At 45.1% G+C, this 19,675-nt stretch overlaps 1 protein-coding gene across 13 annotated transcripts in view; it reads left to right on the top strand.

The window, feature by feature from the left end:
- The window catches only part of LOC137330224 (PDZ and LIM domain protein 5-like), a 274,221-nt gene that overhangs the window by 221,110 nt on the left and 33,436 nt on the right, over positions 1-19,675 (top strand). For 12 of the 13 annotated variants that reach the window (XM_067994479.1, XM_067994476.1, XM_067994481.1 and 9 more), the window contains 8 exons: positions 5,676-5,894; positions 6,792-6,920; positions 8,416-8,544; positions 9,353-9,541; positions 10,172-10,237; positions 10,983-11,108; positions 14,019-14,153; positions 19,094-19,180. In XM_067994479.1, the coding sequence (XP_067850580.1) occupies positions 5,676-5,894; positions 6,792-6,920; positions 8,416-8,544; positions 9,353-9,541; positions 10,172-10,237; positions 10,983-11,108; positions 14,019-14,153; positions 19,094-19,180 (1,080 nt within the window). The remainder of the gene's footprint in view (positions 1-5,675; positions 5,895-6,791; positions 6,921-8,415; positions 8,545-9,352; positions 9,542-10,171; positions 10,238-10,982; positions 11,109-14,018; positions 14,154-19,093; positions 19,181-19,675) is intronic. The other variant, XM_067994482.1, reaches the window with a different exon arrangement.

Raw genomic sequence — 19,675 nt, forward strand, 5'->3', positions numbered from 1 at the left:
GTGTGCTTCAGAATTTTTTGCACCTTCAATATTGCCTTGAAACGACAGCCCAGAATTTGCTGGAGTGGGACATCACACGGCGTGTCCCGCTTGTTAGATTTTTTTTTTACTTTTCCTTGCCCTTCATCTCAAAATGTTTCTGCCACAAGTTGCTCAAAGTGCGAGCTGATAACGGGGCATCTGGGACCTCAGTGAATGATGGGACCAATGGTCTATCTCTTTAACCTGAGATTTAAGGATAGAGAAACAGAGGAACGACGGAGAGGGAAATAGGGTGAATTAGAATCAAATTAGAAAGAGAAATAGAGAGGGAAAGAAAGATTGGATTAAGAGAGAAAAAAAAAGACAAAGGCAAACCAAGAAAAATATTTAAATTGAGAGTTTTGAGCAGCATTGTAACAACATAAATCTAGTGATTAAAAGGATCCTTACGCTGTTAAGTACCAGCCCTAACTTTGAGGTGAGTTTAATTAATTTTAACAGCCTAAATGCAGCAAGTTCTTGAAAATCATGGGGAAATTGAGGGCGAGATGCCAATTTTGCGAGGCGGAGCAAACAGCGGAGCGGAGCAAATCGTCCAGCAATTTGTGGTGATTTGCAGATTGTGGTGTATCTCTTCCTTGCCACAAATTGCTGGACAATTTACGCACTAATAACGGCGAGCACCATTAAACTCGCCGTTATTTTCCTAGCAAATCCTGGGCCAAAATTATGTTAATAGATTAATGGGCAGTCAGTACATTGAAGGATGACCAGTGTATGGTTCTGAGTCAGGTGGGTGATCACTGCTAATAATATCAACACACTTGGATAAACTCCACCCGTGTTTTGGTGTATGACTGCCGAGAGGGAATGTCAAGGCTTGTGTTGTTTTCATCCTGAAGCAAGATGGGGGTGCAGGGTGGGGGCGGTGAAGTTGATATTAGTAAATTCTTCGGTTTCTAGCAGTGATGTGAAGTTTTGGACAACCATATAAACACTTAACGTGATCTTTAAGACTTGGAGTGGGTTTTGGAATGGAGCACTGGATATTTTTTTTTTATTCGTTCACGGGATGTGGACGTCGCTGGCAAGGCCGGCATTTATTGCCCATCCCTAATTACCCTCGAGAAGGTGGTGGTGAGCCGCCTTCTTGAACCGCTGCAGTCCGTGTGGTGACGGTTCTCCCACAGTGCTGTTAGGAAGGGAGTTCCAGGATTTTGACCCAGCGACAATGAAGGAACGGCGATATATTTCCAAGTCGGGATGGTGTGTGACTTGGAGGGGAACGTGCAGGTGGTGTTGTTCCCATGCGCCTGCTGCCCTTGTCCTTCTAGGTGGTAGAGGTCGCGGGTTTGGGAGGTGCTGTCGAAGAAGCCTTGGCGAGTTGCTGCAGTGCATCCTGTGGATGGTGCACACTGCAGCCACAGTGCGCCGGTGGTGAAGGGAGTGAACGTTTAGGGTGGTGGATGGGGTGCCAATCAAGCGGGCTGCTTTATCTTGGATGGTGTCGAGCTTCTTGAGTGTTGTTGGAGCTACACTCATCCAGGCAAGTGGAGAGTATTCCATCACACTCCTGACTTGTGCCTTGTAGATGGTGGAAAGGCTTTGGGGAGTCAGGAGGTGAGTCACTCGCCGCAAAATACCCAGCCTCTGACCTGCTCTCGTAGCCACAGTATTTATATGGCTGGTCCAGTTAAGTTTCTGGTCAATGGTGACCCCCAGGATGTTGATGGTGGGGGATTCGGCGATGGTAATGCCGTTGAATGTCAAGGGGAGGTGGTTAGACACTCTCTTGTTGGAGATGGTCATTGCCTGGCACTTATCTGGCGCGAATGTTACTTGCCACTTATGAGCCCAAGCCTGGATGTTGTCCAGGTCTTGCTGCATGCAGGCTCGGACTGCTTCATTATCTGAGGGGTTGCGAATGGAACTGAACACTGTGCAGTCATCAGCGAACATCCCCATTTCTGACCTTATGATGGAGGGAAGTTCATTGATGAAGCAGCTGAAGATGGTTGGGCCTAGGACACTGCCCTGAGGAACTCCTGCAGCAATGCCCTGGGGCTGAGATGATTGGCCTCCAACAACCACTACCATCTTCCTTTATGCTGGGTATGACTCCAGCCACTGGAGAGTTTTCCCCCTGATTCCCATTGACTTCAATTTTACTAGGGCTCCTTGGTGCCACACTCGGTCAAATGCTGCCTTGATGTCAAGGGCAGTCACTCTCACTTTCAGGAGGTACATTTCTGCTATAGTGTTATCATGGTGACATGATAACACTATAGCAGAAATGTACCTCCTGAAAGCTCCTTCCATTGCGATGTATTTAATTCCACGTTGCAGAGGCATAAAGCAGATGTAAAATCCCACTGTTTTTGCACCCACAATAGACGACCATATTTAATTACATGGGAGCAGGAATAGGCCATTCATGCCTGTTCTACCATTCAATTAAATCACGGCTGACCTGTATCTTAACTCCATTTACCCGCCTTGGTTCCGTAACCCTTAATACCCTTACCTAACAAAAATCTATCAATCTCAGTTTGCAAATTTTCAATTGACCCCCCCAGCTTCAACAGCATTTTGGGGGAAGAGAGTTCCAGATTTCCACTCCCCTTTGTGTGAAGAAATGCTTCCTGACATCACCCCGAACAGCCTAGCTCCAATTTTGAGGTTATGACCCCTTGTTCTGGACTCTCCCCACCATAGGAAATAGTTTCTCTCTCTCTACTTTATCAAATCATTTAATCATCTTAAACACTTTAATTAGATCACCCTGCTAAACAGTGTGCACCATACAGGGCAGATCTCACTCATGTTTGCTCCCTGGAAATGCCCAGTTCTGTCAGTGTAAAGGTTAGGAAGAAGGTGTGATGAGGGGCCATTAGTAGCCTCCCACCTCTCTCTGATGTGACTGTTGGCTAGACACCTTGGTGCAGGAGTGTCCAAAAAAGAATGGTGCTCTCAACTGGAGTGATTACAGGCAGTGGTTGCTGGTGGGAAGCTGGAGGCGTTAAGGTAGCCTTGTTTTCCATGCACACGGCAGGCAGGACGGCCCCAATTCCTGAGGCCGGGTACACAGCCGCAGGCCCCTACCTCTGGAGCTAGGCCTGCCGGCGAATGGATCAGCCCTAGGGTGGTGCCCCCAGACCATGTAAATGGTGTGGGACAGGAGGTCCTGGCACTCTTGGGACCTGGATAGGAGCAGGTCAACTGATGCTTACAGCAAGGGAGTGTTGCATAGCAGGGAGTATCTAAACAGTGGTGATGTAAACTTGACTAAAAAAGCCTAAACCATTGTTAAAAAAAAAACCTCGCCATTGCATCTAGTCATGTTGTTGAACTCTCGCCTCAACTCTGGTGCTGTCTGGAAACTTTGTACAGTTCGACACTTCATTCCATGGTCTTCGTTGTGTCCAGGTGCAGTCTTCAGAACCGAATCTTCAAACGCTGAGCTGCTGTGGCCCGAGGTTACCACATTAAGTCTCTTCATTCTTCTGTGTCCGAGCTGTTCCTTGGAACATCCGAGAATGTCGGGACAGCAAAAGACCAACTGGTCCATTTAGCCTGTCCCATAGAGTTGTGATGCCTTGTGTATCCTGATACAGACACTCCCCACCCCATCCCACCTGGATGTTATGTAATCTCCAGGGAGAGGCGAAAAACCAGATTTAAAAACCCAGGCCGGTTAGGGATTTAAAAAAAAATCTGGAAAATTGCACTCCGTCCTCTTTGGCCGATCGGAAAACCGACCAGGAGACCACCGACCTATATTACAGGGCACCTAACTCTTGTAAGAGGTGCTCTCCGCCCCAGCCAGAAACTGGTCTCGCTCTCTATTGAAGGAATTCGGCGTTCACCGCGGGAGCCGGCAGCCTGTTCCAGAGGCACACTATTCTGAGAAAAGAACCATCTAACACCCAGCTTGGTTGTAGCCTTAACGTAATTTAGAAGCTCTACCCCCGGTCCTCCCTAACCTATCCAGTTGAAATATTTGGTCCACGTAAACACAATCTGGTCCCTTCAATATTTTGTAAACCTCGATCAAAGTGCCCTTGAGTCTACGCCTTCCCAAAGGATCGCCTCAGCTCCATAAGCCTATTTGTGTGGCTAAGAAAGAAGGAAAAGAAAGACTTGCATTTATATAGGGCCTTTCATGACCTCAGGACATCCCAAAGCGTTTTACAGCCATTGAAGTGTAGTCACTGTTGTAATGTAGGAAACGTGGCAGCCAATTTGCACACAGCAAGATCCCACTAACAGCAAGGTGATAATGACCAGATAATTTTATTTAAGTGATGTTGGTTGAGGGATAAATATTGGCTAGGGCACTGGGGAGATCTCCCCGACTCTTCAAAATAGTACCATGGGATCTTTTACGTCTGCCTGAGAGGGCAGATGGTTTAACATCCCATCCAAAAGACAGCACCTCCAACGGTGCAGCACTCCCTCAGTACTCCACTGAAGTGCCTGCCTAAGTTTTGTGCTCAAGTCTCTGGATTGGGACTTGAACCCACAACCTCCTGACTCAGAGGCGAGAGTGCTACCAACTGAGCCACGGCAGACACTTTAACAGTTAAGGTGTTTTAAAAGAAGTTGGGAAAGAACTACAAAAATAGCACCTGATTGGCAGGTTGAAGTGCTACAGTAAATTAACTTTTTTTTAACATCAATCTCCTTAAGAACTCTGTAGAGGCCAGTTTCGATCGTTGTTGAGAAATACGACTTTTCATTGGCACCAGTTCCCAACACCTTTGCTGAAAGCAGCTCACGCCAGCCAGGCAAAGAACTGGGCGCCAAAGCTTGGTGAAGGCACGTTCCATTTCAGTGCCCAACTTCAAACGCAGTGTAGGTGGCAGCCTTGATCGAAATGATTAAAGCGTTCTTTTTTTTTTAATTTTGCTTTGCACTGGGAGCCTTTGGCTTTGGAAACCCACCAAAGTGTTCCATGACGCGACTAAGTTGGCTGGTACTGCCACACATGCCCACATTCTAACTCCTTCACTTCGGCTCACTTTCTACTGTGCTGGTTCACAGCCAGCTCACCCACTGCAGTTTCACTGTTGCTTAAGTATAGCTGGAATGTGTTCTTATTTAACCAGAATAACAGAGCTGGTGTGTGTTGAAGGTTAACTTTTTTTGTTTCAATTTTGCTTTCTTAGCTATTTCCATTTTAAGTAATCATTTGAATACATTTAAACATTTAAGTGTGTATAAATTAAAAGTTCAGCTATAGAAATTAGCATAATAACCATCTTGCAAAAGTGCTGTTTTCAGTAAAATGAAGCAATCTTATTTGAAGATCACAAACGAATGCAATTTGTGATCAGACGATTGCAATTAAAATAAATTGAGTTACTTTTTATATTAAAATGAAGCCAATAGCCAGGGCTACAGAATATTACATAGAAGGTACAGCACAGAAACAGGCCGTTCGGCCGAACTGGTTTATGCTCCACAGGAGCCTCCTCCTACCTCTCTTCCTCTAACTTAACCAGCAATAACAGTCTATCCCTTTTTCCCTCATGCGTTTGTCTGGCTTCCCCTTAAATGCACCTATACTATTCGATGCTATCAGAAGTGTATATTGTATATAATATGGGCTAAGAGCGATGCTGTACATAACTCCAACCCGCTCTCTCCTTTCCCATCTCTGAGCGACTGACTATTTTCTTTGCCTATGAAAGCACTTTGGGAAATGTGGAGCCTTTTCAAATGATGCGTGGAAGCCAGACGGGTACTGACGCGCTGTCCAATGGAGTTGCCGCAGAGTCTTGCCCAGGTGACGTTGGGAAGCGTTCCGTAACTGCTCAGACCTGCGAATTTCCCGTGCTCGCTGTCACGCCACCGACCCCGAGACCTGGGGCGAAAGCTGCTGAATTTGTTACTCCTGCCACTGCGGAGAGGTACAGGACCAATCGGCACTGCGACTTAACGTGGGGAAAGTTGCCAATCGGCACACACTGTATGTGCTGCAATTTCTGTCATCTTATCAGACAGCTAATTGGCGTAGGGAAGCTGCAGTGATTTGGGGGACATTGTGGCACTTTTGCGTGCCTTTTTAATTTGGGGGCTCGCTCATAGGAACGGGAGTAGGCCAGTCAGCCCCTCCAACTTGTTCCGCCATTCAATTAGATCATGGCTGATCTGTATCTTAACTCCATCTACCCGCCTTGGTTCCGTAACCCTTAGATTTTTGTCAGGCAAGAGTATTATCAATCTCAGTTTTGAAATTTTTAATTGACCCCCCAGCCTCAACAGCTTTTTGGGGGAGAGTTTTCCAGATTTTCACTCCCCTTTGTGTGAAGTGTTTCCTGAAGGGTCTAGCTCTAATTTTAAGGTTATATGCCCCCTTGTTCTGGACTAGCCCACCAGAGGAAATAGTTTCTCTCTATCTACCCCATCAAATCCTTTAACCTTCCTAAACACTATTAGATCGCCCCTTAATCTTCTATACTCAAGGGAATAGAAGCCTAGTCTATGCAACCTGTCTTCAAAATTTAACCTTTTTAGCCCCGGTATCATTCTGGTGAATCTATGCTGTATCCCTTCCTATGCCAATATATCCTTCTTGAGGTGCGGTACCTAGAACTGAATGGAATACTCTAAATGGGGTCTAACCAGAGATAATATGCACAGTGTTCTCAAATTAAATGCAACATTTTTGACGTTGATGGTTGAATTCATCTTGGGGTAATTTAGAAAGTGGATAGAAACGTTTTTTAAAGTATTAAAAAAAAAATTACATTTGATCATTCTTTTTGTTGTAGCGCTGACTGCCTTGGTTGTTTGCTTTCTGTTAGGTGTGTAGGTGAGCTCACTACTCCTCCTATACCAGCTCCTACGATCTCACCGGCAACCGTTCAGAGACCAGCCAGTCCACCTCCTAGCTTGTCCACTTCCTACTGTCTCTCAACTCCGCCTCCACTTCGGTACTGAAATACTACCCATAAAAATATGTATTTGTGTTTTTGTAAAATACCAGGGCGGGTACAGTTTCCGCTTTGAGCTCAGTCAAGAAATTGCACCCAAAATGCGCTTGAAATTGTGCTGGTTAGGTTACGCTTCACGTTTCCGCTAAAATTCATTTGCATAATCACAAACTTAAAATCTTCTGTGAACCAGCGCCATCGGGCAGGTAATAGAATGTAATAGTTTCTTTTCTTTCCATTAAAATATTCCTTTATGTATTTAAAAGTGGTAACATAAGAAATAGGAGCAGGTGTAGGCCATATGGCCCCTCGAGCCTGCTCCACCATTCAATAAGATCATGGCTGATCTTCAACCTCAACTCCACTTTCCCATCCGATCCCCATATCCCTTGATTCCCTTCGTGTCCAAAAATCTATCGATCTCAGTCTTGAATGTACTCCATGACTGAGCATCCACAACCCTCTAGGGTAGAGAATTCCAAAGATTCACAACCCTCTGAGTGATGAAATTTCTCCTCATCAGTTCTAAATGGTTGACCCCTTTATCCTGCGACTAGTTCTAGACTCTCCAGCTAGGGGAAACAGCCTCTCAGTATCTACTCTTGTCAAGCCCTTTCAGAATCTTATATTTCAATGAGATCACCTCATTCTTCTAAACTCCAGAAAGTATAGGCTCACTCTCTCATAGGACAACCCTCTCATCCCAGGAATCAATCTAGTGAACATTCGTTGCACCCCCTCTAAGGCAAGTATATCCTTCCTTATGTAAGGAGACCAAAACTGTACACACTACTCCAGTTGTGGTCTCACCAAAATACCCTGTACAATTGCAGCAAGACTTCCTTACTCTTATACTCCAACCCCCTTGCAATAACCTTGTGCAGTTTTATTAGTGCAGCTGAAAATGGGTTTATCACCAAAAATAAGCATTTATAATAAGGGTGTCCAGTCCTCCACCGGTGAGTAACCTGATTTAAAATCACTGAAAATGACTTTTTTTTAAATAAACTATACTGCACCATTTAATAGTTTCATTGGTGTACACTAGTCAGTTTCTTAGTAAATTAAATATTTTTTGTTATGAAAAACACTGTTAAAACGTGCCGACTAGCGCCTGCGCACCTATGAAAATGAGCTCAATTTGAAGAGCCTTCCCGAACCAGCGGAATCTCGCAAAGTCGCCGTGTTGTGGGCGTGGCCAGTTTTGTGGGTGGGACCTGATCCGGGCAAATTAGATCTTGAAGCAGCGTAAGTGGTTTTTGGGCGTGACTTACTTTTGCTTAAAATTCCCTGATCTTTTGCGCTGGTTCTGCCGGATCGGGCCGCCCTAACTAGCGGAAACTCGACCTCTCTACCAAGTAGTTTAAAACTTCTTATAGCACACTACGATCAATCTGTGCATTTAAAACTGATCTTGCATATTTGTTGTTTGTGTAAATTGATCCATTTTTTTCTCTCTGCACGTCCTTTACCTGTTTTTCTTCCTCCTCTTCAGAAAGATATACCTGAACAATCCTTTAGATGCTTTACCCAAGTGTGCCCCCCATCCACCCCCAATCAAGTGTGACCCGAAGGCCAATGCCTACGTTGCCTCTCTTTCTACTGTAATCGTCAGTAAAGCTAGGTAGAGTTGACCATTTCGCTGATCCACTTGCGTTTTGTAATCGAACGCTGACTTTTTAAACGAGTGCGGGTGGGAGGTTGCGGATGGCGTTTTGGTCGAATGGCCTTTTGAGGTGTGGGGGGAGGTTGAGAGAACGCTTTGCCAAAGTTTTCCTCAGGAGACTCGATTGATTCGGTCGAGCATATGATAGAGTAGATCGCGTGTTCTCTGTCGAGAAAGCAGACAAGATGGGCCAAGTGGCCTTTCCTGTTTCAGTACAGTCTTGTGACCTTGTGAAGTGCTGCACCTCGAACTCCATTGTTCCCAGCTTGAGCTGCAATATCTTTTTGTAAAGAAAGAACTTGCATTAACATAGCACCTTTCACAACCTCAGGACGTCCCAAAACGCTTTACAGCCAATGAAGTACTTTTGAAGTGTAATCACTGTTGTAATATAAGGAAACACAGCAGCAGATTCCCACAAACAGCAATCTGATAATGACCAGATTTTTTTTTTAAAAGTGATGTTGGTTGAGGGATAAATATTGGCCAGGACACCGGGGAAAACTCCCCAGCTCTTCAAGATAGTGGCCACGGGATCTTCCATGCCCACCTGTGAGGGCAGACAAGTAGTTGATGTACCTCTGTCGAGATTGGGTGGTGTGCTTTTGGAAAGAAGCCTTTGAAATTGCTATCTGTGCTCTTTTTACAAGACGAGGAGAAACACTGAATCTTGTGCCAGAGTAACAGTGATCTATTTGACATTGTAGTGCGTGTGTTTTTAAATGTGTTCAGTTTTTCTTCATCCTATTGTATTTTATACGTAAAGATTCATTCAAGTCGCAGAAGAGAGATTTTCAATCCCGCCAAATACTCCGCCCAGTGCTACTGGAATTAACTCTTGCCCAGTAGACGCTGGGAAGCTTTCAAAGGCTGTACAAACTTGTGAAATTCCTCCAACCGCAACACCTGCCAGAACTGCGGACCCCACCATCTATGTTCCTGACATCTCAGAAAGGTACAGTGGATGAGGTTGTGCACAGTTTTGGCTAACGTGTGAGAGTAGCCTGTGTGTGTGTGTATGTGCCCTTGTTTGGTAAGCACAGGCTCAACTACTATTCGAGTTCACTAATGAGCTGCCAGTTTCATTGTCCAGCTTTTGTTTGTAACAAGACTACTTGTTTTGTAACAAAATTCCTCCTCACCCCTCCCCACCTCGAATGAAGTTACTTAGCAAGTGACTCTTACCTATGGGGATCTCCTTTACTTTAACATATACGTATTCCCAGGGTGCTAGCAACAGGTTCTCTCCTGTGATCTCCTAACACGCTGAACTCCCAGTCTTGGCATGGCTGCTCGGGCGAGTTTGAGTCGGGTAAGTGTACTTGCCCCGGGGTGGGTGTTGACGGTGAGTGCAATGGGGAAGTCACTTGCTAGGTGCACAGATTCGTAGGATTATCCCACTGCTGTACATAGCATGTCGTACAGCTTTTCCAACTCTGTTGTTTTAGATTAACAGGGAATCAAAATGCATTGTACGTCTCCAACACCACCCCCCCCATACAAAAATAGCAATTGTTCCCAGCTGATCCATTATGTATGATCATTCTCTGTCTCCTTTTTCTTTCGCTCTTGCTCTCGCTCTCAGGTGTCTGCCCACAGTTCCTGATAGCTCCTCTGGTAGACCAGCAGGTGCACTGTCACCTAGATTTAGGTAAGCTATCATCTGGGAGGATTTTGTTTGTCAGTGCACGAATCAGAATTCAAGTGTACGTAATGGTGTTAATCTTCTGAGATTCTTTTTTGAAAAAATTAGGGTGTGAACGTTTTTAAAATGTTTGCCACAGGGATGAGGGAATTCAGTTTTTATGTGGAGAGAGTAGAGATGCTCTGGAATTGTTCTCCTTAGAGCGGAGAAGGATAAGGGAAGCTTTAATAGAGGTGTTCAAAATTATGAGGGGTTTTGATAGTCGATAGAAACTGTTTCCACTGGCAGGAGGGTCAGTAACCAAAGGACACAGATTTAAGATGATTGGCAAAAAAGGCCAGAGGGGAGATGAGTTACGATCTGGAATGCGCTGCCTGAAAGGGCGGTGGAAGCAGTTTCAATAATAACTTTCAAAAGGGAGTTGGATAAATACTTGAAAGGGAAACATTTGCAGGTTTATGGGGAAAGAGCAGGGGGGGAGTGTGAGTAATTGGTAGCTCTTTCGAGAGCAGGCACGATGGGCTGAATGGCCATCTCCTATCCTGTAGGATTCTCTGATTCGAAGTTTCTTTTGAAAATAACGGTACATTTTGTAAATGTAATTTTAAACATATTTGCACAGTGACACTTTTATATAGCCCCATTCCTCCCACCCCAGCCATCATTATTACTGTCTGTGTCTGGTCTGTCTGACTCTCTCTCTCCCTCTCCGCACTTGTGTACTGTCTCTGCCTATTTCCTCTTGGCCCAGGACAATTTTGGAAAATCCGTTCGAAGCTCTGCCCAAGTCGGCCCCACGTCTTCCGCCCGTGAAGCAGAGCCCGGAGGCCAAGAGCGCTGCCGCTACGATTACTGCTGTACTTACTGCTCAAGCCAGGTAGAGCCTGAATAGCCAGCTAGCCAAGTCTACACTCTCTCTATCTCTCTAGTAGTCATTGCAATGATTTTCATTGTTGCCTTCATTGTATCGCGATGAGGTGTATGTTTTGTTTTTTTTAAAAAAAAAAATAACTTTTATTTATTTGGTCTTCTACAACCTCATGACATCAGAGAGAGCTTCACAGATGTGATATATTTTTTAGTGTTTTTTTAGGCAGGCATGGCAGCCAGTTTGTGCACAGCTAAGTCTCACAACCAGCAACAGATGACTAGATCATCCGTTTTTGTGGTGTTGGTTGAAGGATCAATGTCAAACAGGACACCGGAGAGAACTGGCCCCCGCTCCTCTTCAAATAGTGCTGTGGGATCCTTCACATCCACCTGAGAGGGTGGATGAGGTCCTCGATTAAACGTCTCATCCGAAAAAAGAAAGGCACCTCCGACAGAGCAGCACTCCCTCAGTACCGCACCGCTGTCGGCCTAGGTTATGTGCCAAAGTGTATGGAATGGGGCTACCCCTTTGTGCTTCAGTTAGTTGATTGTGGAAATAATTTTGGAACAATCGCACTTGTTCAGGTATTGGGCGAACAATTACTTGTCCAGTTTTGGCTTGGTGAATCCAGACCACAAAGATGCATTGCAGTTCTGGTCGAGATAAATTATCTGCTTAGACTGCAATCGACCAGACCTGTGTCAGAATAGTTTTGGCTGAATTCTGTGTGCTTGTCTTAAATGCAGCAATGAATACATGCCTGTCCCTGCATATCTTGCTCATTCCAAGGATGCAAAGGAGGATTTGGCTTCAGATAGTAAGTGCAATCAAGGCTTCTGGTGCAGTACTTTATATATAAAAAAAAAAGAATTGAAAAGGCACATCAGTTAGAGGAAAACTCAGGCATGGGGCCGTATCATAGATTAAAGAAAGAAACATTAGTACAACTAAGTAACTTTTGTAGAGAGAACACTGAATAACCCACGAGGATAATCTCATTGTCGAGTTCAGATGGCACCTTAAATTAAATTTGAGCAGGTTTTAATGGCCATATGAATCTTGAGAACCTCTCTCGTGCTGATTACTCTGTGTGATGACCACTGAGGGAATGATCTTATCCCGTCTAATGGGACGTCGTGGAGATTGCCAATGGCCAGTGCTAGTTGAAGGATTAATGATTTGTAAGTACTGAAAGTTCACATGGTGACAAGTATCTATATGTTTAATTTTAATAATTATACCTATGGAGTAAAGGAGTAAATCATTCTGAAAGTTTTTTTTTTACTGAGCCCTGGTACAGAAACGTGCTGTGATCTACTTTCACCGCCTCATTTAGAAAAAAGGAGTGATGAATCCAACATCAATTAACTTGCCCCAAAATGGTGATTTGATCGCTCATTCAAACTGCAATAGAAATTAAATAGTGGAGGTTATGTAGGCCCCAGGATTTTTCTACAGAAATATATCGGGTTTACTTTATTAAACCTTATTGAATAAGGAAGCTCTCCTGAAAGACATCTATTGTAACTTGACTTAATTCTGTTTGTGTGTCAGTACGTGGCTTTAATTCCTGGAGAGGGCCTCAAGAACCTTTTCCTTCACAGCATTGGTTAACATGTATCAAATCCTTATTTGGGATGAGTTCAGTCAGTTCTCAACTGAACCTGCTGGTGGCAATCTTCTTGTTTGACCAGATACCACTTCCGTTCCCTCCTCCTCCTCCTCTCCCCAGCCTTTAGGGACCAGAATTTCTCGAGTCCCATTCCTCTACTGGAAGTGCAGTGAGGTTGGACTTCTGACCATTGGTCTAGATTAATTCTGTCGCAAGTCCTGGGGTGTCGGGGGGGTGGGGGGGCGCGCGGTCAGGTCAGGGGAATAGAGGACGGGAGCCTGGACTGATGACAGCACTGCCTGGGCATTTGGCCTGGGGTGGGAGTGACCCCTCGCTGCTCCATTAGGGGATTGGGCCATTGGACTCTGACAGTCGTGAACTTTTTTTGGTATGCTGCCGATTTTAAATTTGCAAACTTCCCAGTGGCAACCTATCACTCTGGGATTGAGCGCCATTAGGAAAACGGCAGGTGAGCCCCCACTTTCGCCAAAATGCTTCACGTACGCCTGCAAGGGTGTGTTTTCTGCGGGCCAGAAGAGGAGGCAGAGTTGGCGTAGGCTTGCCAACCCTCCAGGATTGCCCTGGAGTCTCCAGGAACTAAAGATTAATCTCCAGGACACTGCTGCGAGGAACACCCAAGAGGGAAATCATAGGGGCTTTTAAAAAAAAATTGTTTTTTTTCACTGAATGCTTTGGTTTATTAGCTATAAAAATATTGGAGATGGGAAGAAAAGGCTGAGATTCTGGATGGGGCGGTTGGAGGCAGAAGGTCACGTGATGGAAACTCCAGGAATACATCCGACCAGAGTTGGCAACCCTAAGTTGGCGGGATTCCTGGCTGGTGATGTCATCCCACTTGCTTCAAGCGGAAAGGGGCCGAGCGCAAGAAGCAGCTGTTCCTCGTCAAGAAGAGTGGGGTGGAGGCCATGAGGGACCAGGTCCCACCCCAATTTCCTCCCACCCACCCCCCGCCCAGGCCACCCCACTGTTCCACCCGCTACGGCCAGGGAATTTTGGGGCTTAATTGTCCAAATACTTATATTTTTTTTAAATTCTGGGAGTTTAATGCGATACCTAGATGTTACTGAGCATTTCGATCTTTAAACTGTTCTCTATTCTGTAGCTTGGATTAAGTCAACACCTTTTACACCCGTCCCCAATGGCACAAATGTTGCAGAGCTTTTTTTTTTAGAAAAAAATGCTTCTTGTCATTTTCTTCTCCCATCAAGCTTTTAATATTTTCTTCTCTGCTTTTTATTCTTTTTACCTTTTGCGTTTATTTAAAAAAAAATAATGTCGACTAGACTGTCTGATCCTGTTGTGTCTCCGTCTCTTCTGGATGCTCTTCTCATCACTCCAGTCACAAAGCCTCCGTCTGCACACTGTAAATTGCCCAAACGTCAGTCGACCAGCTCTCTGTACGTGCAGAAGAACAAGAGGTAAGGGAAGACAGCATGGGGTGCCCCTTCCCACGTGAGATTGTGGCAGATTTAAGAAGCTGCATGTTGATTGCAAATTTTTTTTTATTAATGCCTCAGATAAGTTAATATTTTGAGCTTGGCTTGAGAGTTCATTCTTTCACTGATTCAGAGGCCGCCTCAGTTGCACTCCCCGGGCTTCTTTCTTCATTCCACCCCCACTTAAGTGAATGGACTGTGATCCGAACGCAATGGTGAGAGATGAGCCAGCAAGAAATTGGCCCTTTTTTTAAGAGTTTGGTACCATATTAGTCGTGCGGTTCCCCTCTCCCTCCGCTCCAATTCAGGACATGTCCTTCAGTCCTTTTCCTCCTCTCGATAGCAATTCACTCTGCCACCCCGTCAAGACGTGTACCTATTGGCTGTTTGTCAATCCCTTTGGCATTAAAGTTGTGTCGTCTTAGAAGTTCTAGAATACATAGGAGCAGGAGTAGGCCATTCAGCCCCTCAGGCCCATTCTGCTAGATCATGGCTGATCTGTATCTCAACTCCATTTACTCGCCTTTGATCCATATCACTTACCTAATAATAAAAAAAAATCTATCGATCTCAGTCTTGAAAATTTCATTTGATCCACAGCCTTTTGAGGGAGAGTGTTCCAGATTTCCACTACCCTTTGTGTGGAGAAAGTGCTTCCTGATGGCCTAATTTTAAGAGGAAATAGCTTCTCTGTCTACCCTATCGAATCCTTTTATCATCTTAAATACCTGTGCAATTGGATCTTTGTGCTCGAATGAACTTAGCCTCAAGCTGAGATAATGTCCTGACCTCGGTGGATCTTCTTAATTCACTTGACTTTCCAGGTTTTCCTCTCCTAAGACCTATATGAACAGCCAGAAGGCATGTATGGGGGAGGGGGGGAGATGACATCAACTGACACTGTTCCCACGGGGCCCCAACCAGAAGTACGGAGTCCCCACGAGCACAGAGGACTGAATACAGCCGATGTTTGTTTTCATTCCAAAGAGTCATTGGACAGCTGAAGGACAGCATTTGTGTGGCACATTGCAAATGTGGATTACGTCCTGTTGGATATATTGGGTTGTATTTGTGCGAGCAGGTAGCTGCTTCAAACTCCCAATTCCATCAGGCTCGTTGCTCTGTCCCGTGGGGGTAACGCAAATGCTAAATTGCACTTGAGACCCAATAAATTGGTGTGCAAATGACAGTGCCAGGAATCTAGCTCTGCCCACACCTGCCTGGCTGAGAATTTCTGGTTTTCTTCTGGAATGTACAGGTGCAATTATTGAAAGATTCCCTTTTGAATAAAAAGCATCTTCAATAAACGGGTAGAAACTTTGCTGGGGAGGTTGCCGAAATGCGAGCAAAGCCTTAAGGCATAATTGGTGTGGGTCTGCAATGGTTTTGGGCAGTCAGGAGGCTACTCTTTCAAGGCATGCAGAGTAGCTTTCAAAGTGGGGGAGGAAGGGAAGGAGGAAACCTCTTTACACCTGATTTTCGTCAACTTGAGCTCATCCAAAATTCTGCTGCCCATATCCTAACTTGCACCTGGTCCCGTTCACTCATCACTCGCTGACCTACATTGGCTCCCAGTCTGGCAACGCCTTCATTTAAAAATTCTCATCCTTGTTTTCAAATCCCTCTATGGCCTCTCCCCTCCCTATCTCTAACCTCCTCCAGCCCAACAACCCTGTGAGATCTCCGCGCTCCTCCAATTCTGGACTCATGCGCATCTCCGATTTTAATTGCTCCATGATTGGCGGCCGTGCCTTCAGCTGCCTAGGCTCTAAGCTCTGAAATTCCCTCCCTGAACCCCTCTGCCTCGTGACCTGTCTCTCCTCCTTTAAGATGCTCCTTAAGACCTATTTCTTTGCCCAAGCTTTTGGTCACCTGTCCTAATCTCTCCGTATGTGGCTTGGTGTCAAATTTTGTTTGACAAACGCTCCAGAGAAGTGCCTTGGGACATTTTACTACGTTAAAGGTGCTCTATAAATGCAAATTATTGTTTACGAGAATCACAATGGCGGACTACAGGAGCGCTCACCCTGCAACTGCCTTGCTCTCCCTACCTCAGCGCTGGCTGAGTGTTAATGGAATTGCCCCCCACCCCACCAAGTGCTGCCATACATGACAATGGGGAACGACATCCCTCACTATTATTCCTAACAGGAGAGGAAGGGTTCGGGCCATCATTTTTACTGTCCTGCTTTGGGATAATTGATTGGTGTGTGGAGGCCGCGTGATTAAGGAAGAATGTCAGATTGCCTCTCTTTGCTTTGGTCGTCATGTCACTAAATGTAGTTCTTACTTGCGTAGCTCCCTCTTTCCCCCTTGCTTTGATCTTGGAACCTTTCTCTTTGGCGTGCTCGACCTCCCCAATGATCTCCCCTGCATGGAGCCAAACTCTTTTAAAGGGGCGGTTGCTTCTGCTTGAAGTATGCTCCAAGCACACGAGAGACTCTACCTGTGGAAGATAATTGGCGTTTCCATAAGTCTCAGAATACTGGATCACCGTTGGTGCCCCTGCGGGGGTAAAAGCGAATTCTGCCGCTGTTGTTTTATTCCCCGTAAAACAAATGTTAACAATATTGACTGAAGCGTCACTTTGCTATCTCTAGGGTGCAAGTATGTGCATTTTAAAAAAAAATATTTGTATTGGCATAATCCTTACCTCCCATCTCACCCCTTCCAGGTGAAACAGTGGTTTACTTGTACTTCTAACTTAGTATACTGTATTCGCCACTCACAATGTGGTTTCCTCAACATTGGGGAGACTAAATGCAGATTGGGTGTTCGCTTTGCTCGACACCTCTGCTCAGTCTGCAAGCGTGACCTTGAGCCTCCGGTCACTTGCAGTTTTAATTCTCCGTCCCATTCCCACTCTGACCTCGCTGTCCTCAACCTCCTACACCGTTCCAATGAAGCTCAAAGCAAGCTCGAGGAACAGCACCTCATCTTTCCACTTGGCACTTTACAGCCTTTTGGCCGCAACATTGATTTCAACTTCAGATCATAACCACTGCTCCCACTTTTTCGGACAGCAGGTGCTGGTAATGGCTCTGATATTAGCATTTACATCTCCTCTAGTTGGACCCATCTTTTTGTTTCTTTACTGGTTCCATAACCACCCCCTTTTTGCCTTGTACCATCATTCCTTTTGTCGTTTAATCACTCCTGCCCTCCACCCTATCGCAGACCTTTCCCTTATGTTCTTTCCTCTCTTTTTATTTTAGTTATTCAAGTAGTTACTACCTATCAAAGCGCTCTGTGTTTTTGTAAGTAGCTAAACGTTAGCTGTAAAACTGTCAAATTATCTTGACTGAACAATGTGTGTGTGAGCGTCTGTACCCTTAACACATCCAACTGCATTTGATTTTATGGCCCAGTATTAACTTACAAAATCAAATCTCTGTTTGGGATTAATCACAACTGTGACATGTTCTTTGAGCAGCTGATCCGTGCAATATTACAGAATTAACTGGATGTGTTATGGAACATACGTGCTTGGTTTACTGAGCAGGTGCACTAACAGAACTTAGCCCTTTGCACACCACGTGAAATACCGTGCCAGCTACAGCCGAGGACAGGATGGATATTCTGATGCATAATGCTTGATTTTCCCCCACTCCCCTCCCCGCTCCCTTTGGGGGGGAGGGAAAAAAAACAAAGATTGCCTCATGAACACTTAGCAAAACTGAGTAACTGTACAACGTGGGCAAAAGGAAATGGTGTCTCCATTTTAAGTTGCTGTTTTCAGCACGTGCGGAATGCACTCATCGACTGTTTGGAAGTAGTTGGCGATCGTGCAAGTTATGTTCTACCTCCTAGATTAAAGTGCAGTCGCCCCATTACAAGTGCGCTCATAACCCTTCTCCTGCCATTATGGAACATCTTCCTATTGCCTCTGCAGCCTGCTGGCTGTATCCCGTGCTTGTTCGAACAAAGTGCTGCAAATTCTGTAACACAACGGGAAGGCGACATCGGTCGTCTTTTGGTGAATATCTTGGACGTGTTGTTCAAAATTTGAGTGCCGTGGCGGTGATCGGTTGTTGTGGGATGTGGGTTTGTGCTTATGATTCATCTCACACAGCAGGTCAAATTGAAACGACTTTATAAACACTGCGTTGGTACATTCCTACCACAGTACAAAGTTGGAGGTGCCGTGAGGGCAGCACCGTGCTGAAGGGATTTACTGTCCTAATAAGTGACGGACCTTTTTTGGAGCTGAACTTTGCAAGCACTTGTAAATCTGTTTCCTGCCCTTTCTAGGGAACTGGATGAAATTTCTAAATCTGTCAGTGATGTATTGAATTTACACCAAGAATCATTTGTTGTACAGAATGTGTTGGCTGAATGCTTGGATGTCCTTCAAAAGCTCCAGACAGTATCACAAAGTCAAAATGGGACATATTTTAAATACTGGGAGTAAGGCGATTGCTTGTACAATCTCCTCATCCAGTCACTAAGTAACTTAACATGCTCAGGTTCAGCCCGCATGCCTTATTTGCCAGTCTTACAATGTACGACATATATAATGAGGGCGAATCTTCGAAACGAGTGATGTGGTGACTAATGGCACTGCAGTCTGCCATGCCACAGAGTGGATACCCGGGGGTTTCATGCCTGCTGCTCTCCCCATGTGAGTCCCTGAACTTTGCTGTCTCATCGAGGAAGATGCTGAGCAGAGGCTAGATACTTTCCCTAACAGGAGAGAAGGGAAATCTCTGGAGAGCTGACTTGTATCGTTCCCTGGAATCTAACAGCCTGGGAATGGGTTTATTAACAAATCTACTCTGCCTAGGTCTTTGGGGGCGGGGGTTGGGGTAGAAAGTAAGAAAAATAAAATTCCGATCTCTCTTAAGCTGTTCCTTCAATGCTTCTTATTTCTACTGTACGTATAATTCTGTCCTTTTTCCTTTTCCTGATCTTTCTGTTTTCAGTGTTACGTGGCATGAATCCGTTTCCTCTTCAGTAAAGCCCTCTCACAGCCACTTTTCAATCTCGCCAATTAAGTCTGGAAAGTCTAGGTAATGTTTCTCACTCTTGTGCTGCAATAGCCACTTATAGAATGGTAATATTGGACTAGTTGGGAGTTCTGTGTTCAGACAGCCTACAAAAACAGGAATATTAGATTGAAAAGAAAAGAAGCCATTTATATAGAGCCTTTCATGACCTCAGGACGTCCTCAAGCACTTCATAGCCAATTAGGTCATTTTGAAGTGCAGTCACTTGTAATGTAGGAAATGCTGAAGCCAGTTTGCGCACAAGGTCCCACAAACGGCGGTGTGATAATGACTAGATAATCTGTTTTAGGTATTGGTTGAGGGATAAATATTGGCCAGGACACTGAGGAGAATTCTCCTGTTCTTCAAAATAGTGCCATGGGATCTTTTATGTCCATCTGAGAGGGCAAATGGGACCTCGGTTTAATATCTCATCTGAAAGACGGCACCTTGGACAGTGCAGCACTCGCTAAGTACTGCACTGGGAGTGTCGGCCTAGCTTATGTGCTCAAGTCTCTG

Source organism: Heptranchias perlo, chromosome 1, assembly GCF_035084215.1.
Source record: "Heptranchias perlo isolate sHepPer1 chromosome 1, sHepPer1.hap1, whole genome shotgun sequence".
Lineage (NCBI taxonomy): Eukaryota > Metazoa > Chordata > Chondrichthyes > Hexanchiformes > Hexanchidae > Heptranchias > Heptranchias perlo.